This window comes from Aulonocara stuartgranti (assembly GCF_965226115.1).
Source record: "Aulonocara stuartgranti genome assembly, chromosome: 23".
In the NCBI taxonomy this organism is placed as follows: Eukaryota; Metazoa; Chordata; class Actinopteri; order Cichliformes; family Cichlidae; genus Aulonocara; species Aulonocara stuartgranti.
The window spans coordinates 37,041,624-37,057,593 of record NC_138958.1 but is presented as its reverse complement, the minus strand read 5'-3'; the positions used below and the strand labels follow the sequence as shown (position 1 = coordinate 37,057,593).

Here is a 15,970-nt window from a genome sequence, read left to right as displayed (position 1 = left end):
CTTTTTGAGATAATAATTCTGCAATGAATATCTGCTTTTGTGAGCTTTTTGGTTTCTGTGGAGCTTTACCCACATGAGTCCTAAAATTCATGCTCAATTTTGACAGATTTCTTTTTTAAATCTTTCTCACAAGTCTTCAGGGAAAACTTTAAAGTCACTTGAGTAACCCTTTCATCCTCTCAAACATCTCAAGCAATTCCAAACCGGATGGAAAAACAAGTCTAGATCATAACAGTGATGTACCCTGGCTCGACCTTGTTTCCCGCTGCTGTCAACTTGCATGACAAAATTCCCTAACAATAACCTGACAAACATGCATTTCTCATGCTTTGTTGATCACAGATAGGCCTTCTTTTTTTTTGTTTGTCAGTAAATTTTCAAGCTGATGACACACATGAGCCAGACCAGGACAGGGCAAGATTCCAAGGTGTTCACCCACAGACACAGATGTATATAGAAGCACAGTACCTGGACTGACTCTACTTAAATGACTTGACACTCTGAAGGAAGCCATACATCAACCTGTTGTTTTTTTGGCCAGGCATCACCAGGCTCGGCTGGGGAGTCAGTAATGCTATGGTTGCCATTTATCAAACAACAGGGTTACTGCAGCTCTGGATCAACGGGTGCAGCCGCCATAAACAAACAAACAAAACGGGAGGCCTGATGAATACAACCAGGCTGCCCGGTGGGAACTGAAAAGGAGGATAGGGTAAACGACGGAAGGAAGGGGGAGGCAGGCGTGTTATGGAAAGAAAATGAAACCATGAGAAAAAAAAAGGGTGCAAAAAATGACTAAATAAAACATGAAACAACATCTTCGTATCTCTTCAAATACACATAGTCAGTGATATAAAGGCAGCTCTTTAAAAGCTTTGATCACACATATCTGTTGGTAAGTATCAAACTCCATTTGTGTCAGCTTATCCCTCGATTTTTCTTTTTTTTTCCCTCCCAGCATGGGAACAATATATGGTACTCTATTTAGAGTATTGTACATATGCCACACTGGCTCTCAGCATAATTGCAAGCCACTCTGTATTCAGGATTACCTTTCACATTGAATTGAGAGGGGTGGGGGTGCCTCTAATGGTAACAGCAGAATAAGAATGACTTCCATTATGTTGTTTTTTAAGCAAAAGAGGGATTTACTGCTATGTCATGCCATGTCACATGATGACATTAATGCATGTGCACACACGCAGACATACATGCACACACAGGATTACAATAGTAAAGTATTCTATATAAATAAACTATGCATACATAAATAAAGACCTAATTCCAAAACACATGAAATCAAACTTGAATGCTTGGCCTAAAATCTGACTACAGGGAATGAAAGTCAGACTATCCTGATGGAATTTTGACATGATTGAATGAACCCGTAGAAATCTGTGCTCTGTAGTTTCATCCCTGTCATTATAGCCTTTAGGTTATAGCCTTGGGATCTTATTTCCTTTAGTGGGATGTTATTTGTGCTCATGAGTAATCATGTTCAAACAAAACATTGCAGAGAGGATATTATGCATTATTCCTTAGGGACATGTTGGTGGAAATAACATTCAGGCAGAACCTGAAGCACATGATGTGGGCACAGATTTTAATCTTCCAAAGAAAAACAGAGGCCTGTCAGTATATTCTGACTGTGATTCCACGAATTCAAGCTTCATTTCCTATATTTTTACTTTATATAGACTTGATTAGTCACATATGTTCAACTGTTTGTTAATGCATATATCTAATCAGTCAATGACATTGCAGCTAGTTGATGTTGACCCTATTTCTAGGGTTTACAGAAAATGGTCAGAAAAAGAGAAAATATCCAGTGAGCAGCTGTTTAAAATGTCTTGTCGAGATCAGAGGACAACAGCCAAACTGCTTGAGCGTATAGGAAGGCTACAGTAACCCAAATAACCACTTTTTACATCCAAGATATGCAGAGGAGCATTTCTGAATGCGCAACGCATCGAGACTTGAAGCAGATGGGACACTACTCCTGACAGCTAAAAACAGGACACCGATGTTACTGTTCAACCAGCTCACCAACACTGGACAACAGTAGATTGAGAAGACTTACAATTTCTTTTTTTGCTGTGACTTTCAAATGCTAGTCTCAGAATTTGGCATAAACAACATCAGTGAAACAGCCTACCTGAGTAGGCTTGCTGACCATGTTCATCACTTTATGACCATCTTCTCACGGCTGCTTCCAGCAGGAGAATGCACCAAATGGTAACAAAACTCAAATCATCACAAATCGGTTTGTTGAACATAACAATGAGTTGATTTTCCTCAAATGGCCTCCGCAGAACACCGTTGGGATGTGGGGAAATTGCAGATTCACAAATCAGCAGATGACAAATCTGCAGCAACTGTGTGGTGCTATGTGTTATCATATGATAATGGACCAAAATCTCAGAGGAACATTAACACCTTGTCAAAGCTGTGCCATGAAGAATTATGGAAGTTTTAAAGGCAAAATGAGCCTAATCTGGTAGTAATAAGTGTATGTATATGTAGTAACATCCTAAATTGAATACCTTAATCTTTTGGATGAAAAATTATGTAAGGTGAAGTTCTGCTAATTAGTACAGCTGCTTGCTTTGCTAGTAAACACAACATAAAACAAGTTAACACATTGTTCAAGTGACAGTTGGTATAATATTTCTGGCCTTTCATGTCGTTAGCTATTTTAAAAAGAAAGCGTGCAAGGAAAACATTGTGATTTTACCACGCCCCAAAGGAAAATCATTGTTCATTTCTTACAAACATTACATAGCCAGACAGTTTGCAGATGGACAGAAGAACCAACAAATCAATTCAAAATTATACAAATATATCTGTCACATTTTGCCAGCATGCATATCACAAAAGGGTGAAAAAATGTTCTCAAACCAATTATATAAACAGAATTTAAACAACAAGTAGCCTGGTTTGTTTGGCAGATGGCATCGGAGTCTGGATCCAGACTGTGCAATGGATCGTTTCTTAAAGTTTATTCAGCACAGGCTAGACAGTAAGGCTGTTAACTTAGAGGCTGATTAGCCCTGAAAGTTGGTAAAGTGTTCATGGAACAGAACAATTATTTTATTTGGATAATAAGACATAAACGTCTCATTTTGAGCAGTCATTATACACAAGCCTAAAGTGCTCTGTATTTTTATGAGCACACGCTTGTCTGTATACAGATTTCACTGTGTTTGGGTGCTTGACTGACCCTTTTAATGTTAACACATTTACCAATGTTAGAAACACTTCATCCATAATGCATTCTGACCATAAAGCATCCCAGTGACTTCCATTGTGGATTCACACAAGACCACAGGAACAAACACCTCATCACCTGCTGAGTGTTAAACAGCAACTAAAGGCATAAAGAGGAAAGAAAACTGATCAGTAATTATAGCAATGTGAGGTAGAAGAGGAGGTGTAGTAGTGGGGGTAAAAATCGGTTCAATGCTGATGAACATTTGAGCATTTCTACATGCCTGAAGGAATTCCATTAACCACTCTGATTAAAGTAATCATTGGAGCCATCGGTGCCTGTCAGATGCCATCCCTGCCCTCTCAATTACCCAGATCTCCTTGAACTCAATTGCTCACATCATCAGGGAGACCGAGTGGCAGGAATGCAGCGAGGCAGCGCTGAGGATGAGGTATCTTCAGCAGGGGGTAGGCGAGGCCTCGCCCGAGCATATGGAAAATGTCCACCCTCTCTATTTGTCTCCGTATAGAGCAGGCAGCCGCGCATTGGCCTAATTATCATTTAAACATGTTGTTGCAGCGTTAGGTGGTAAACTAAAAGAGAGACAATGCATACAAGCTTAAAATAATGAAGCACTTGCAGGGGTATCAAACACATGGCTTTGGCGCCATATGTGGCCTTCCAGGGGGGCCAATTCAGGCCAACTGGATGGCCTTCAGATCTAGTGACTGTTTAAATAATAAAAGCAAATAATACTACTGTTTATTTGTGAAAATTTTACATTTTATAAAGGCACAAAACCTTTAAATGTAATGTACCTGTAATGACAAGTACATTACATTAATGTGAAAAAAGAGACGTAATGATTGATTAACTGAATAATTTTTTGCTAATTTTGTTTAAAAAAAGCTTATTAAATGTGGACATGAGTTTGAAACCCCCATTTCATATGATAAGAAACAAAAATAATAATTTCATCAAAATAACACTTATTTTTAATCACTTTTGTCAATGTTTTTTTCATCAGGCCAGCAATTCAATAATACAATCCTTCAAATTAAAAGCCTTATGAAAAAAATGTTAAAGAAAGAAGGAAATCATCAAATGTATCATCAAAAAAGTTGATGTGAATTTGTGTTGTTAGAGCTCTCAGGATTTGAAACAAAATGATTCAGCATTAGCCATTCAAATATTAAATATTTTTAAAACACCATTTGCTACATATTCATTTAAATTTTCTACACCGTTTTGGCCTAACAAAAAAAATAAAAATAAAAAAGCAAATACATCTTTTTTTGCTTTTTTTAACACAACACATTTTGACAAGCCATTCATTTGCATAAGAGCTCATTAACACATAAGCAAGACAGTCTTTATAACTTTTCACAATTACTTTGTGGTAAATTTAATTCAAAATGAAAGTATACGACAGGTAAAAGGACTGAAACCTAATATTTCTACTGAACACTGTTTTTGTTATGTATGTGAATCTACACACATTGCTTATGTATAAGCAATTATGTATAATCAAGACTGTCTTCATTGTTTTTGACAATTGCTTTGTTGTAAATTTGATTCATTTCAAATAAAAAAAAGACTTAAAAACAATAAAAAGTACGAGGGCTTAAAGCCAATGCTTTCATTTTACTTTGTATTAAATCCTGAATTTGTGGAATGCTTTGAATTTTTTGTTGCTTACATGTAAATATATAAAACATCTTGAAAAATTATTCTTATGCATAACAACTAATAATGCATAATCAAAGTTTTTACTGTTTATTGAAGTCCTGGCTTTAATGTACTTGAATACTTTAATTTCTGTTTATATGATTTAGTCAATAAAATTGTTCAGAAGCAAACTAAACAGTACATATTTTGCATTATGGACACTTAAAAGGCAACATGATACATGTGCAGTACACAAAGAGGAACTGGAACTGAAGGGGGCCTTGAGCTTTCTTTTGCCCCTGGGCTCTGTAGTAGGTAAACGTGGCCCTGTGTATGTGTAGCATCAAGCTGATTTTATTTACCATAAACACAAAACTCTGCCAGTGCCATCTGATCAGCTATGAAATATAATCTTAGCATAAGTCTGCTAAATCAAATCCAGAAAATGTTTAATTAGCCGGGTATTTTCATACACTGTTAGAAAATAATTGCCTCCAACTAAAAGTCCATGTACCGAAAATAGCAGAATGATGAGCCAACAACTTCCCGCAGCTTGGACGGGTTTCACGCGCTGTCCCACTCTGATTCAACATTGATTAACTCTCAAATGGTGTGAAAGCAGAAGGAGAGTGTCTCTCCCTCTGCTTTTAGTTTTCTGAGGAAAAAAAATCTTTTAAACAAACTTAACCAGTGTCTTCTGAACTTTCCTTGCTGCAAGCAAAGCAAAAGAGTGAGGCCTCTGTGACAGCTACATCTGCACCTACATCACGCCTTGTGTTGCATCAGCCCTGCATCAGATTCCACACGGTGAGTTTTAGCCATAAATCATGGGGGCTCGTGTGTAGCATGAAGCAACACATTTGGAGATATTTCACCTTAGAGCTTCATTCCTCATCTGAATACAAATATTGACCACTGCAGAAATCGTACTGTTTGTGTGAGGGATTATTGCTGAAAAACTTCCACAGCCGCTGAATGCACTATATAGAAGCCTGATAGAAGGCTATAGACTAAATAATCCGGGAAAGGATAATAATAATAAACTCTTTGTCCTTCCTTGATGCATCCATTTGTGTACCTAGAGGCCATTGGCTGGTTAAAAGCATTATTTCAACTGGAAGTAGTCCCCCCCCCGCCATTCCCCTCTATCAGTACGCACAGACACGTGCACATTAAAGCCTCCTGCAGTGGGATTCTCAGTGCATCCATCCCCCAATTACGCCAGGACAGAGTGATGAACGTCCACACTGGGAGTTTGGGCTAGAGAGATGTGCATATGCACGCATATGGTATTAACAAGCCCATTTGGAATACATGATTCAGTGATTATGTAATTGTGCTAAAGCGTTTTGTTTTTTTTTGTTGTTTTTTTTTTCTTTTTTCTCTTGAACGTAGCCAAATCATCCTGAAGAATACAATACTATGAGTATTATAATAATAATAAAACAGATAAAAAGAAAAAGAGCCATCTGCCCGCATTTTAAACAATTTGTCAACGCACTGCTCAGATCCTTGTTGAACCTCAGTAAACTATAAATGATTTCCTCTTTCAACATTGGCATCAGAAAAATAAATAATGTCAAAAATTGTCAGTACTGCGACATCCCATAGGCCACTAATACTGGGCAACTGCACGCACTTCTTGGCTATGATTCACATCCCCTGCTACATGTATGACACATCCACAGTTACACTCAGTTCCAGGACTCCTCATCTCCCAAATGGTGCCTTCTGTTCTCATTCTGGGCTTCTATGAAAAGCTCCAACAAAAGAAGAGGACCCAGAGCATTGGATTTTTTCCCTTTTTTGTCATTGAGGAAAGGCAGCTGGCACCGCATAGAAAACTCAGTACAGTTAAATACCGTAAAATAGACGTTTTCTAGAGGGAAAAAGCCGATTAAAATAATATAAATTCATAGTTATTCCTTTTGAGGTCAGAATTAAGTGTCGCATTAAGGTGTCTGATGTGGCACAGCCACCCGCCACCCCCGCCACACACACACACAGACAGACACACACACACTTCTTCCATTCTTTTGATTCCTCTCCAGAAAGATCCGTGCCCATCTCAGTTCTGGAACACTGAATTCCTAAATGGTGACGCTTGCTGCACACTGAAAATGGTGGCACAGTGCATCCTCTGCATTTTTATAGATCTACTTTGCATATTGAATTTAAGTGGGTCAAGTGAAAAGTCAATTAACAAACAAGCACTTGAAAGACCGGAGAAAAAAAGCAGATTTTGAACATGTTTTCTTATATTTTTAAACTTCTTGACTTACAAAACTGTTTGCATATCAAACAAACCTATTACGTTTCGACACCAAAAACATAATCCAGCACATCTTTATGTTTCATACCCGCTGACTTTGCGAAGATGTTAAATGATGTTTATATAAAACACCTGCTCATCCATTGACAGACGACAATCTGGATTATGTTGTCGCGGTATAATTGCAGAAGGCCAGCCTTACATAATGGTCATTGATTAATACCCATTGATTTCAATTCTCACTGACGACGCAACCTCCACTTTAAGTGGAGCACGTATACACTGTCTTTATCTTCTTTAACTGAGTGCCCACCATAGTCTGATCTGGTCAGCCGATATATTGTTAACTGATTATGGCATAAAACAACTTTTAGCTGTTGGAAAACTCTCTTGATTTCACATCTAAAACCCACATGCTGAACCAAAAACCCAAATGGCCTCATTCCACCTTCAGTTTCCGCATAAGCACATTATATGAACCTGACATCATGTTTATTTGATGACAATAACATAGTTTGGTCAATATAGTGCAATAAGTGCAAAGCAATCAAAACAAAAGAAACCCATAATCGATAGAGAATTTGCCAATGCTCGTATAAAAATAGGTGTTACATTGATTAAAATGCCAGTATTACACAACATAATTAATACTTCAAATATCATTTATGAATTTTTGTTTTGATAACATATCAATCCTACATATTAAGAATGAATAGCCATATTCATTTTTAATATAATAATCTCCTTTATGAGAGCTCATTGAAGGCTAACTTGCCTTCCATTTCCAAAAAGTGCAGAAAGCATACAAAGACACTTCTTTTTTTTTTTTTTTTTTTCATCTTCTTCAAATGACGCAGTCTGTTTTGGACATTGGGGTGTGCCACTTTCCGAGAAACAAAAGAAAAGAAAAACAAAAAAGGAAAAAGAAAAGCCACTTTTACAATGCAGAGCTACAGTAAATGAAACTAGAAACATAAGCCTTTTTCCGGAGGATGATGGAGTATGATGACACAGGTAATACTGATGAAGAATCAAAAGTTTTGAAAAGACATGGCAGATTATATCAATAAATACTTACTTACAGACTACAGCAGAAAATAGTCCTACACAGTTTTGATGATCTGCTGTACAATGTGTTGGGTTTTTTTTTTTTGTTGTTTGTTTGTTTTTTCTTGTATGTCCAGGTGTGATTTTTATAAACATTTCTTTTTCTGATTCACAATATATCGTATGTATGGTTATATTCCTGAAAATGAAGTTGGGTAAGATTTACCTGTACACTTACATTTTTGTGTGTTATTCAATCTTCACCATAGAAAAATAGATTTTGCATCATCAGTTAAGCAATTTTGTTCATCCATGTCTCGAGAAAGCTGTATCCATTCCTGTAATGTCATGTTTCTGAAATAAGAATAAGATTGTTCGGCACACCCCGTTTCAACTCTTTCTCTTTCGCTTGTTTGTATTTGTGCCAAGGCACCCTAGAAACTGAGCCACTGTTTCAAGGAGGGTCGAGAGAGAAAATGCTTCATTATGCTCACGACTCTGTTGCTCAGAACTGGCTAAAGGTGGTCTGTTTCTCAAGAACTTCGAGGTAATCAGGCTCAGACTGCAGTTTAGCTTTTAGCTCCAAATACTCATTCCTGTTGGGCTCGACATAAACAGTACTGGGTGCTGTGCCATAGAGCACTGTTTCTCTTATTCTCTCCGGGTGCAAGAACTGACGTCTGACATCAAAATTTGGGTTGTACGTGTACGACACGGGACCCGTATACTTGTACTCTAAATTGGCCCCTGCTGGGATTGACGGGATGGACTGGTGGGGTGACTGCTTATCGGGTTCAAGGATCCCTCTGAAGAAATGGTCTGCATCCTGCACAGGGGAAGGGTTTTCACGTGGCTCGATGGTGCTAACACTGTATGAAGGGCTCCTCATCGTACTACTGTCCCTCTCATCATCTGGGGTACTCCTGTATGTGACCTTGAGCTCATGGAGGTCACGGTAATCCTCCACTGTGTTCCCCTCCCTTGACCTGTAAATGGGATTTTTGCACATATGGCCCATTGGATGGGGGATATATTCATATACATGACCAGCCGGGGCCTTAACTTTAGGTCCAGAGCGGTTGCTGTAGAGGCTGTACTGCAGGTTAAAAGAGCTGACGTCGGAGTTGTTAGTGCTAGTACGGTCACTCTGTGACTTTTTACGCTTTTTCATGACCACAACAAAGAGCCCCGCAGCCACAAAGACAGACATGATGAAAACAAGCAGGAGGCTGAGGATGAGGACGGAGAGGGGGACGGTGCTGCCAGGGGGTTCCAACCTCCGAGTAGCACCTGTGGTGACAACGTGTTCGTCCATGGGCTCCTCCGTAGGTGGAGTTGGCGAGACATAGGCTTCGGAGTAATCTGGGCAGAGCTGCTCTGACGGGACAGAACGCAGGTCCATTCCTGTGTGGCGTTTTGGCGTCTTGCACACGACCTCATTAACCACAGTGCCTGCACTGAGCTGCTCGAGCCATATCTTCATCCCCACTATGTCGCAGGAGCATTCCCAGGGGTTCTCAAACAGATCTATCTGCAACAGCAGCTTGAGCTGATCCAAAACACCACTCACGGGGAGGTTTTGGAAATGGTTGTTACGCAGATTAAGCCTAGACAGGGAGAGGCTGGAAAAGATGCCCACAGGTAAAGTTTTCAGGAGGTTGTTGTTCAGGAAAAGCAGCTGCAGATTAGGGAGATAGCGGAAAGTGCCCGCATCGACCTCCTTGATTTTGTTGTACTCTAAATAAAGATATTGTAAGTTCTGCAAACCAAAAAACATTTCTCCTGTGAGCCTGTCCATGAGATTACCATTCAAATACAGCCTACGCAGGTTGGTTAAATCCCCAAAAGCCCGGTCGTGGATCAGAGTTATCCTGTTGTTTCCCAGGTGAAGCAAATCCAATCCAGTGGCGTCGACAAAATCTGATCTCCGCACTACAGGGATGTAATTTCCAGTGAGATACATTTTTTTAGGATTGTATGGCTTGGGTTTTAGGTCAGAAATGCTTTCAATCTTTCTCTCTTGGCAGTTGACATTTAACCCAATTTCAGATATCTGCAGATTACATGTGCAAGCAGTGGGGCAGTCCAAAGGCACAGGAGATTTGGTCTGAAAAGCAATGATGGGGCCATAGTTGTATGGATTGCCGCCTGGTATTCGGGAGGTGGGCTTTAACCTGGTTCTGTTCAATTGCCGTGTGCCCTTGGTAGGCCTGGAAGAAGACCTTAAAACAGCCGAGGAGGTGGCAGAGGCTGTGACAGCGGCTGGTGTGGTCTGATAGTATCCATTAGTGCTGCTAGGCGGCGCAGGCCTGACTGTGTCTTCTAGGGGTCTTCGTGGGCAGAGTTCCTGCTTTGACACCTCATCCAGGTCTCTTCCATGGAGCCTGAATGGCGTCTCGCACACCACTTCTCCCACCAGAGCTGTGTAAGCTATACTCTCCAGCCAAGCCTTCAGAGCAATGAGCTCGCAGGAGCAATTCCACGGATTCTCCTCCAGTTGTAATTCCACAACTTTGTCCATGTGCTCTAGGAGGCCAATATAGGGGAACATTTTTAAGCGGTTCCCTCTCAGATCCAAGTGCGTAAGGGGGACATTCCGGAAGATGTTGGGAGGAAGGGCAGAGAGCAGGTTGTCGTTCAGAATCATCACTGTTAGTTGGTGTAGTTTGCTCAGGGCGTTGGACTCTATGTTTGTGATGAAATTATAATCAATCTGTAGGTATTCCAAGCTCTCAAGTCCTTTAAAGGTTTCATCTCTCAGAACTTCTATCTTGTTGTTATTCAGGTGCAACCTTTTTAATCCCTGGAGTCCATTGAAGGCACCCGACTCTATCTCAGAGATATCATTGTTCCCCAAGTGCAGGATGGTCACCCCGGTGTAATTGATGAAATCATCGACCGACAGCTTCTTCAGGAGGTTCCCCGTGAGCAGGAGGTGGTACATGGAGTACTGGACAGGGCTGATCTCCGTCAGCCTGATGATCCCCCGGTTCTCGCAGCTCACCGTCAGGATCCCTTCCTTCTCCTCGCACGTGCACAGGTTTCGGCAGATCTCCCCATAATTGTCATACATCTCAACCAGCCTCAGAGATGATGCAATCAGAAGTATTATTTTTAGGATCCAGATATGCATTTTTCCTGGGAGAGGATGCCCCAGCTCACTCAAGTGCAGTACCAGTATGAGGTGTCATCTAAGGAGGGGAGAGAAAAGGACGAGTTGTGTTTTACACATCATGGGCACAGGTGCAATATTTACAGAAATGCAAATTTGCTCACTCAGAAGAGCCTAAAAGAGCAAACATTAGATGTATTCACACACGCACACACACACACACACACACACACACACATACACACGCACACACATTTTTCCAATATGCAGATGTGTTATGTCGGCATCATTTTGATTTTGAAAGTGGCAGAAAACAAGTTGCGTGTTTAACAACTACATGCATAAAGAATGTTGTATTTAAAGTAACACAAGTATCCGCTATTGGACGGTCACTGCGCATTTTTTGATAGCTCGCCTGAATTCCAATCCATCTTGTTAGAATAAGAAGAAGAAAAAGAAGAAGCTATCGCCATCCACCGTTTGCAGACTCGGAGATTCCAGTATTTGTTAACAGATGACAGTGGAAAAACGACAAACGACACTTCTTGTCAGGTAATCTCGAGTCTCATTCCTTGTGAGATGGGTGATTGTTGCATTTACGGTCTCTGTTATTATTATTATTATTATTATTATTATTATTATTATTATTATTATTATTTGTATGTGTAAATGTTTGTTTGTTTGTCTTTTCCTTTGACGATTCAAACTCACATTAAAACCTCGAGGATGAACTCCTATCTCCGAACTACAAAGATACCTCACTCACCCCTCATACCCGACGACTTGGGGAAACTGTCGGATCCCTTCTCTCCACCTCCACAACATGAGGATGAAAGACGGGGGGGTGAGGGGGGGGGGGTGTTTATTCCTGTGCTATGATTAAAAACCGTCCTCGGTGCGAATAAAAATAAAATGCCGGTTCCCTGATACCAATCGACAGGGACAAGCAGACAGTCCTCATCTCTGTAGAAAAATGGATACACATATATATATCCGACCTGCCATAGAAAATGTGAATATGAGCCTACAAGGCGACAGTCGCAGCCCTTCTTCTTCTTCTTCTTCTCCTTCTGCTGCTGCTGCTGCCCACGGGCGGAAAAAAGAGGAAAAAAAAGAAAAGAAAGATTGAAAAGAAAGAAAGGAGAGGAGTTGATCAAAGGCAAATCTCGCGGAGGATCTCTGATCCAAACTACATTTTGACGTGGAGTAGATAATTCTATAATCAAGTATTATGTATGGCATCTGCTATATAGAAGGTTACAGATCTCTCTCTCTTTCTCTCTCCCTCTCTCTCTCCGCCTCAGACGCGCGAGTGCACACACACGCGCGTGCACAGCAGACGCACACATTTGGGTCTGTGTGCGTTCCTTAAAAGAGCACAAAAGCCCACACATCGCTCCATAAATTCCCCCCCCTCCTCCCAAAAATCAAAATAAAATAAATACCCCCTCCTCCCAAAAATCAAAATAAAATAAATAAGCGCAATTTTAACGCACGCACACAGGTAGCCTACTCCACCACTGAGGTGTCAATCAAAATGTTTGAAATGTTTCAGTTTAACACCATTTCAAATAAATAAATAAATAAATATTTGTTTCTAAAAGCCAGGCTCACGGAAATAATGGAGATATAACTTGGAACGCCAGTGCATCAGCGCGCCTTGTCTTTGCAGAGCATCCGTGTGCGGATGCAGCAGGCTTTTTTAAAAAAAACGGGATGCTCTAACTGGAGCGCAGAAATGCGGGCTCTGTGCTTGTTACTGGCACAGCGGCCGCAGACACCTTTCTTAAAAGCACCTTTAAATCCGGGATCAACTTCAGTAATGTGACTGAGGGTGGAAGCAGGTTTCAGCACCACGGAGAGATCCCCCCCCCCTCCACACACACACACACACACACACACACACACACACACACACACACACACACACACACACACACACACAGAGATACACACTCACCCCTCCTCCTCCCAATAAAAAAAAGAACACGTTAAAAAGGCATAACGTCTCAGCTGAGACAAGCAGTTAAACCAAAAGAAAGGGGGGGGGCAAGAAAATAAATCAGGGTTTTCTTACCGTGCTGATTCCGGTAAACGCCAAAACATGCTGACAATCACGGCTGTGTCCGGTCTTTTCCCCCCAGCCTCAGTGAAAACATGGATTTCGTGATTTCACTGTCCGCCCTTCAGCCGGATGGTTAAAAAAAATAAAAGAAAAAGGAGGAAAAGAAAAGAAAAGAAAGAGGAAAGAAAAAAAATCAAGTCAAGTCTCCGCGGTGTTTAGCTCCATAAACCAGGCATGGACGAGCGCGGGTAACGTTCTCATTCACGCCGATGATGTGACAGCCTGCGCGGCGAAACGGGCTCCGGTGCTCTCCCAGCGCCGACTGAAATTAGCAGTGTCATCTCGGAAAAAGAGCCAAAACCAAAGTTGGAACATGGTCGGGAGGCGAGGGGGGCGAATAAAAACGCGGTAATCCCACATCAGACAGGACTTGCCGCATGCATTTTAACTGTGACTTTCATCCATGCGCACTGACGAAGGCTCAGAGAGAGGCACGAATCCCCCCCCACCCCTGTCTGCTGCCAGCGGTGCGGCTCCTACCAGTTTATGTATAGATCTGCCCAAGGTCTCTTTATTTCAATTGCCAGTGCGTCCAAATCGACCGGAGATCAATGTTCCTCCAGTTGCCTCCTCGGATGCGAGAATCCGATCCCCCCCCTTTCCTCCTCTTCTCCTTCTTCTTCTTCTGTTTTCTGCAGTTCTGTTGCTCCTGCTCATAGGATATCCTATGTACGCGCGCGCTTCATCTTTCCACCCAGCGTTGTCAACTAGTGGAACTTGATCTCGGTTGGTTGGTGCAAACCAGCCCGTGCCCTGCAGCGAAGGACGTATTATGAAATAATTACCGTAGCATGGCAGTGAAAGTCACTCGTGAAAATGCATAAATCCCCCCCGATCTCAGAGACTGTCACAGCACGGAAATGAAAAGCAATTTAATGCGCGCAATAGTCTTTAAGGGGGGTGGTTTAGGAAGGGGAGGAGGGGGGGTGCAAGCTGTGGTAATGTGGAGGAGGCGGGCTGGTGGTGCTGGGGAGGGGTGATGATGATGTGTGTGTGTGTGTGTTGGGGATGGGGGGGGGGGGGGGGGGTGGAAAAAGAGGGAGGCTGGAGGAAGAAGACCCGTAGAGGGCAGCATAATGATGAAAAAGGTTTCTTGGCAGGACTTGCATTCTCAGGCTGCACTTTGTAACTCGCTGTCTTTTGATTTAGCTGCAACAACCATTTGATTTGTCACTCAGCAGCCATTTAGCTGTTATCCACCAAGCCTTCCTCCACGCTTTTGAAAGTCACAGCTGGACACAGTGGGAGCTCTTCATTTGTCATTAAATGGCCACAGTACCCCCCTTGATTTCCTGTTTTTGAGAAGTTGAGAGAAGATGGCTGACACCCATCCTGAACTGCTGAAAAGAACATTCTTTGAGGCGCCATCAATATGAATTCTTGGCACTTCAGGAATGTATTAGCTGCACATTGTTATCCCCTTGCCTCCTTGTACTGGACTTGATCAACCAGCCAGTTATAGTGAACTCAAAGCAGAAAAGTCCAAAACTGCAGTACCACAAATGCCACTTGAGGCTTGCTTCAAAAGTGAGTCAACCCCCATAGACCCCCATGTTAAAAAGGCCCAACTTTAACATCTTTACAGCCTTCTAAAGTTTTTTGTAAGAGGGCAGCTGTAAGTGTTTATGTATACATGAACAATTATAAATCAAATCAAATCAAAATTTATTTATATAGCACATATTAAAACAACAGTGTTGACCATAGTGCTTCACAGTCAATAAAAATATGAGACAGTTAAAACAAACAATAAAAGAGGACAACAGACAATAGGTAACAACGCAACAAGCTAAAACAGCCAACTAGACAGAATCAAAAGCCAAAGTAAAATAAGTTTTAAGACGTAATTTAAAAGACTGGATAGACTCGGCAGTGCGAATATGAACGGGGAGGTTATTCCAGAGTCTGGGTGCCACGGATGCAAAGGCCCGGTCGCCTCTCGACTTCATTCGAGTCCTAGGTTGTGCTAGGAGCCTGTGGTTGGACGATCTAAGTGCTCTGTTGGGATTGTATGAATGGAGTAAATCAGAAAGATAACTGGGCGCTAAATTATTCAAAATATTAAAAGTGAACAAAAGAATTTTAAAATCTATACGATATTTAACAGGGAGCCAATGTAATTTGGCTAAAATTGGAGTTATGTGTTCATGAATTCTTGTACCTGTTAAAAGACGCGCAGCTGCATTTTGAATTAACCGGAGCCGGCAAAGAGAGGAGTGTTGGAGGCCCGAGTATAGGGAGTTACAGTAGTCCAATCTGGATGTAATAAATGCGTGGATAAGCTTTTCAAGGTCCTTTAAAGGAAGGAACGGCTTTGCTTTGGAAATCTGACGCAACTGGTAAAAGCTGTTTTTTACCACAGTGGACACCTGTTTCTCGAGTTTAAAAGAGCCATCCAGGAACACTCCGAGGTTTCTTACAGTGGAATTATAGTCTCTAAAGGTAAATTTACGGTGGGTCAGAGAGGTCAAATGAACTGCAACTCGTGAAAATTCCAGCAAGTAGAAAAACACAGCAAAAGCACACTAAGTACAACAA

The 15,970-nt window shown here is 41.4% G+C and overlaps 1 protein-coding gene across 2 annotated transcripts; it reads right to left on the bottom strand.

The window, feature by feature from the left end:
• Positions 1–6,031: 6,031 nt before the first annotated feature.
• Positions 6,032–14,353, bottom strand: slitrk5 (SLIT and NTRK like family member 5). 2 transcript variants are annotated; one of them, XM_082525078.1, is made up of 2 exons: positions 13,385–14,353; positions 6,032–11,386 (listed from the first exon to the last, which is right to left on the bottom strand). In XM_082525078.1, exon 2 carries the CDS (start codon positions 11,326–11,328, stop codon positions 8,701–8,703), a length of 2,628 nt encoding a protein of 875 aa, XP_082381204.1. In that variant the 5' UTR covers positions 11,329–11,386; positions 13,385–14,353; the 3' UTR covers positions 6,032–8,700. The 2 variants fall into 2 exon arrangements, with proteins under 2 accessions (XP_082381204.1, XP_082381205.1); XM_082525079.1 differs by lacking the exon at positions 13,385–14,353 and adding an exon at positions 12,306–12,725.
• Positions 14,354–15,970: the final 1,617 nt, after the last annotated feature.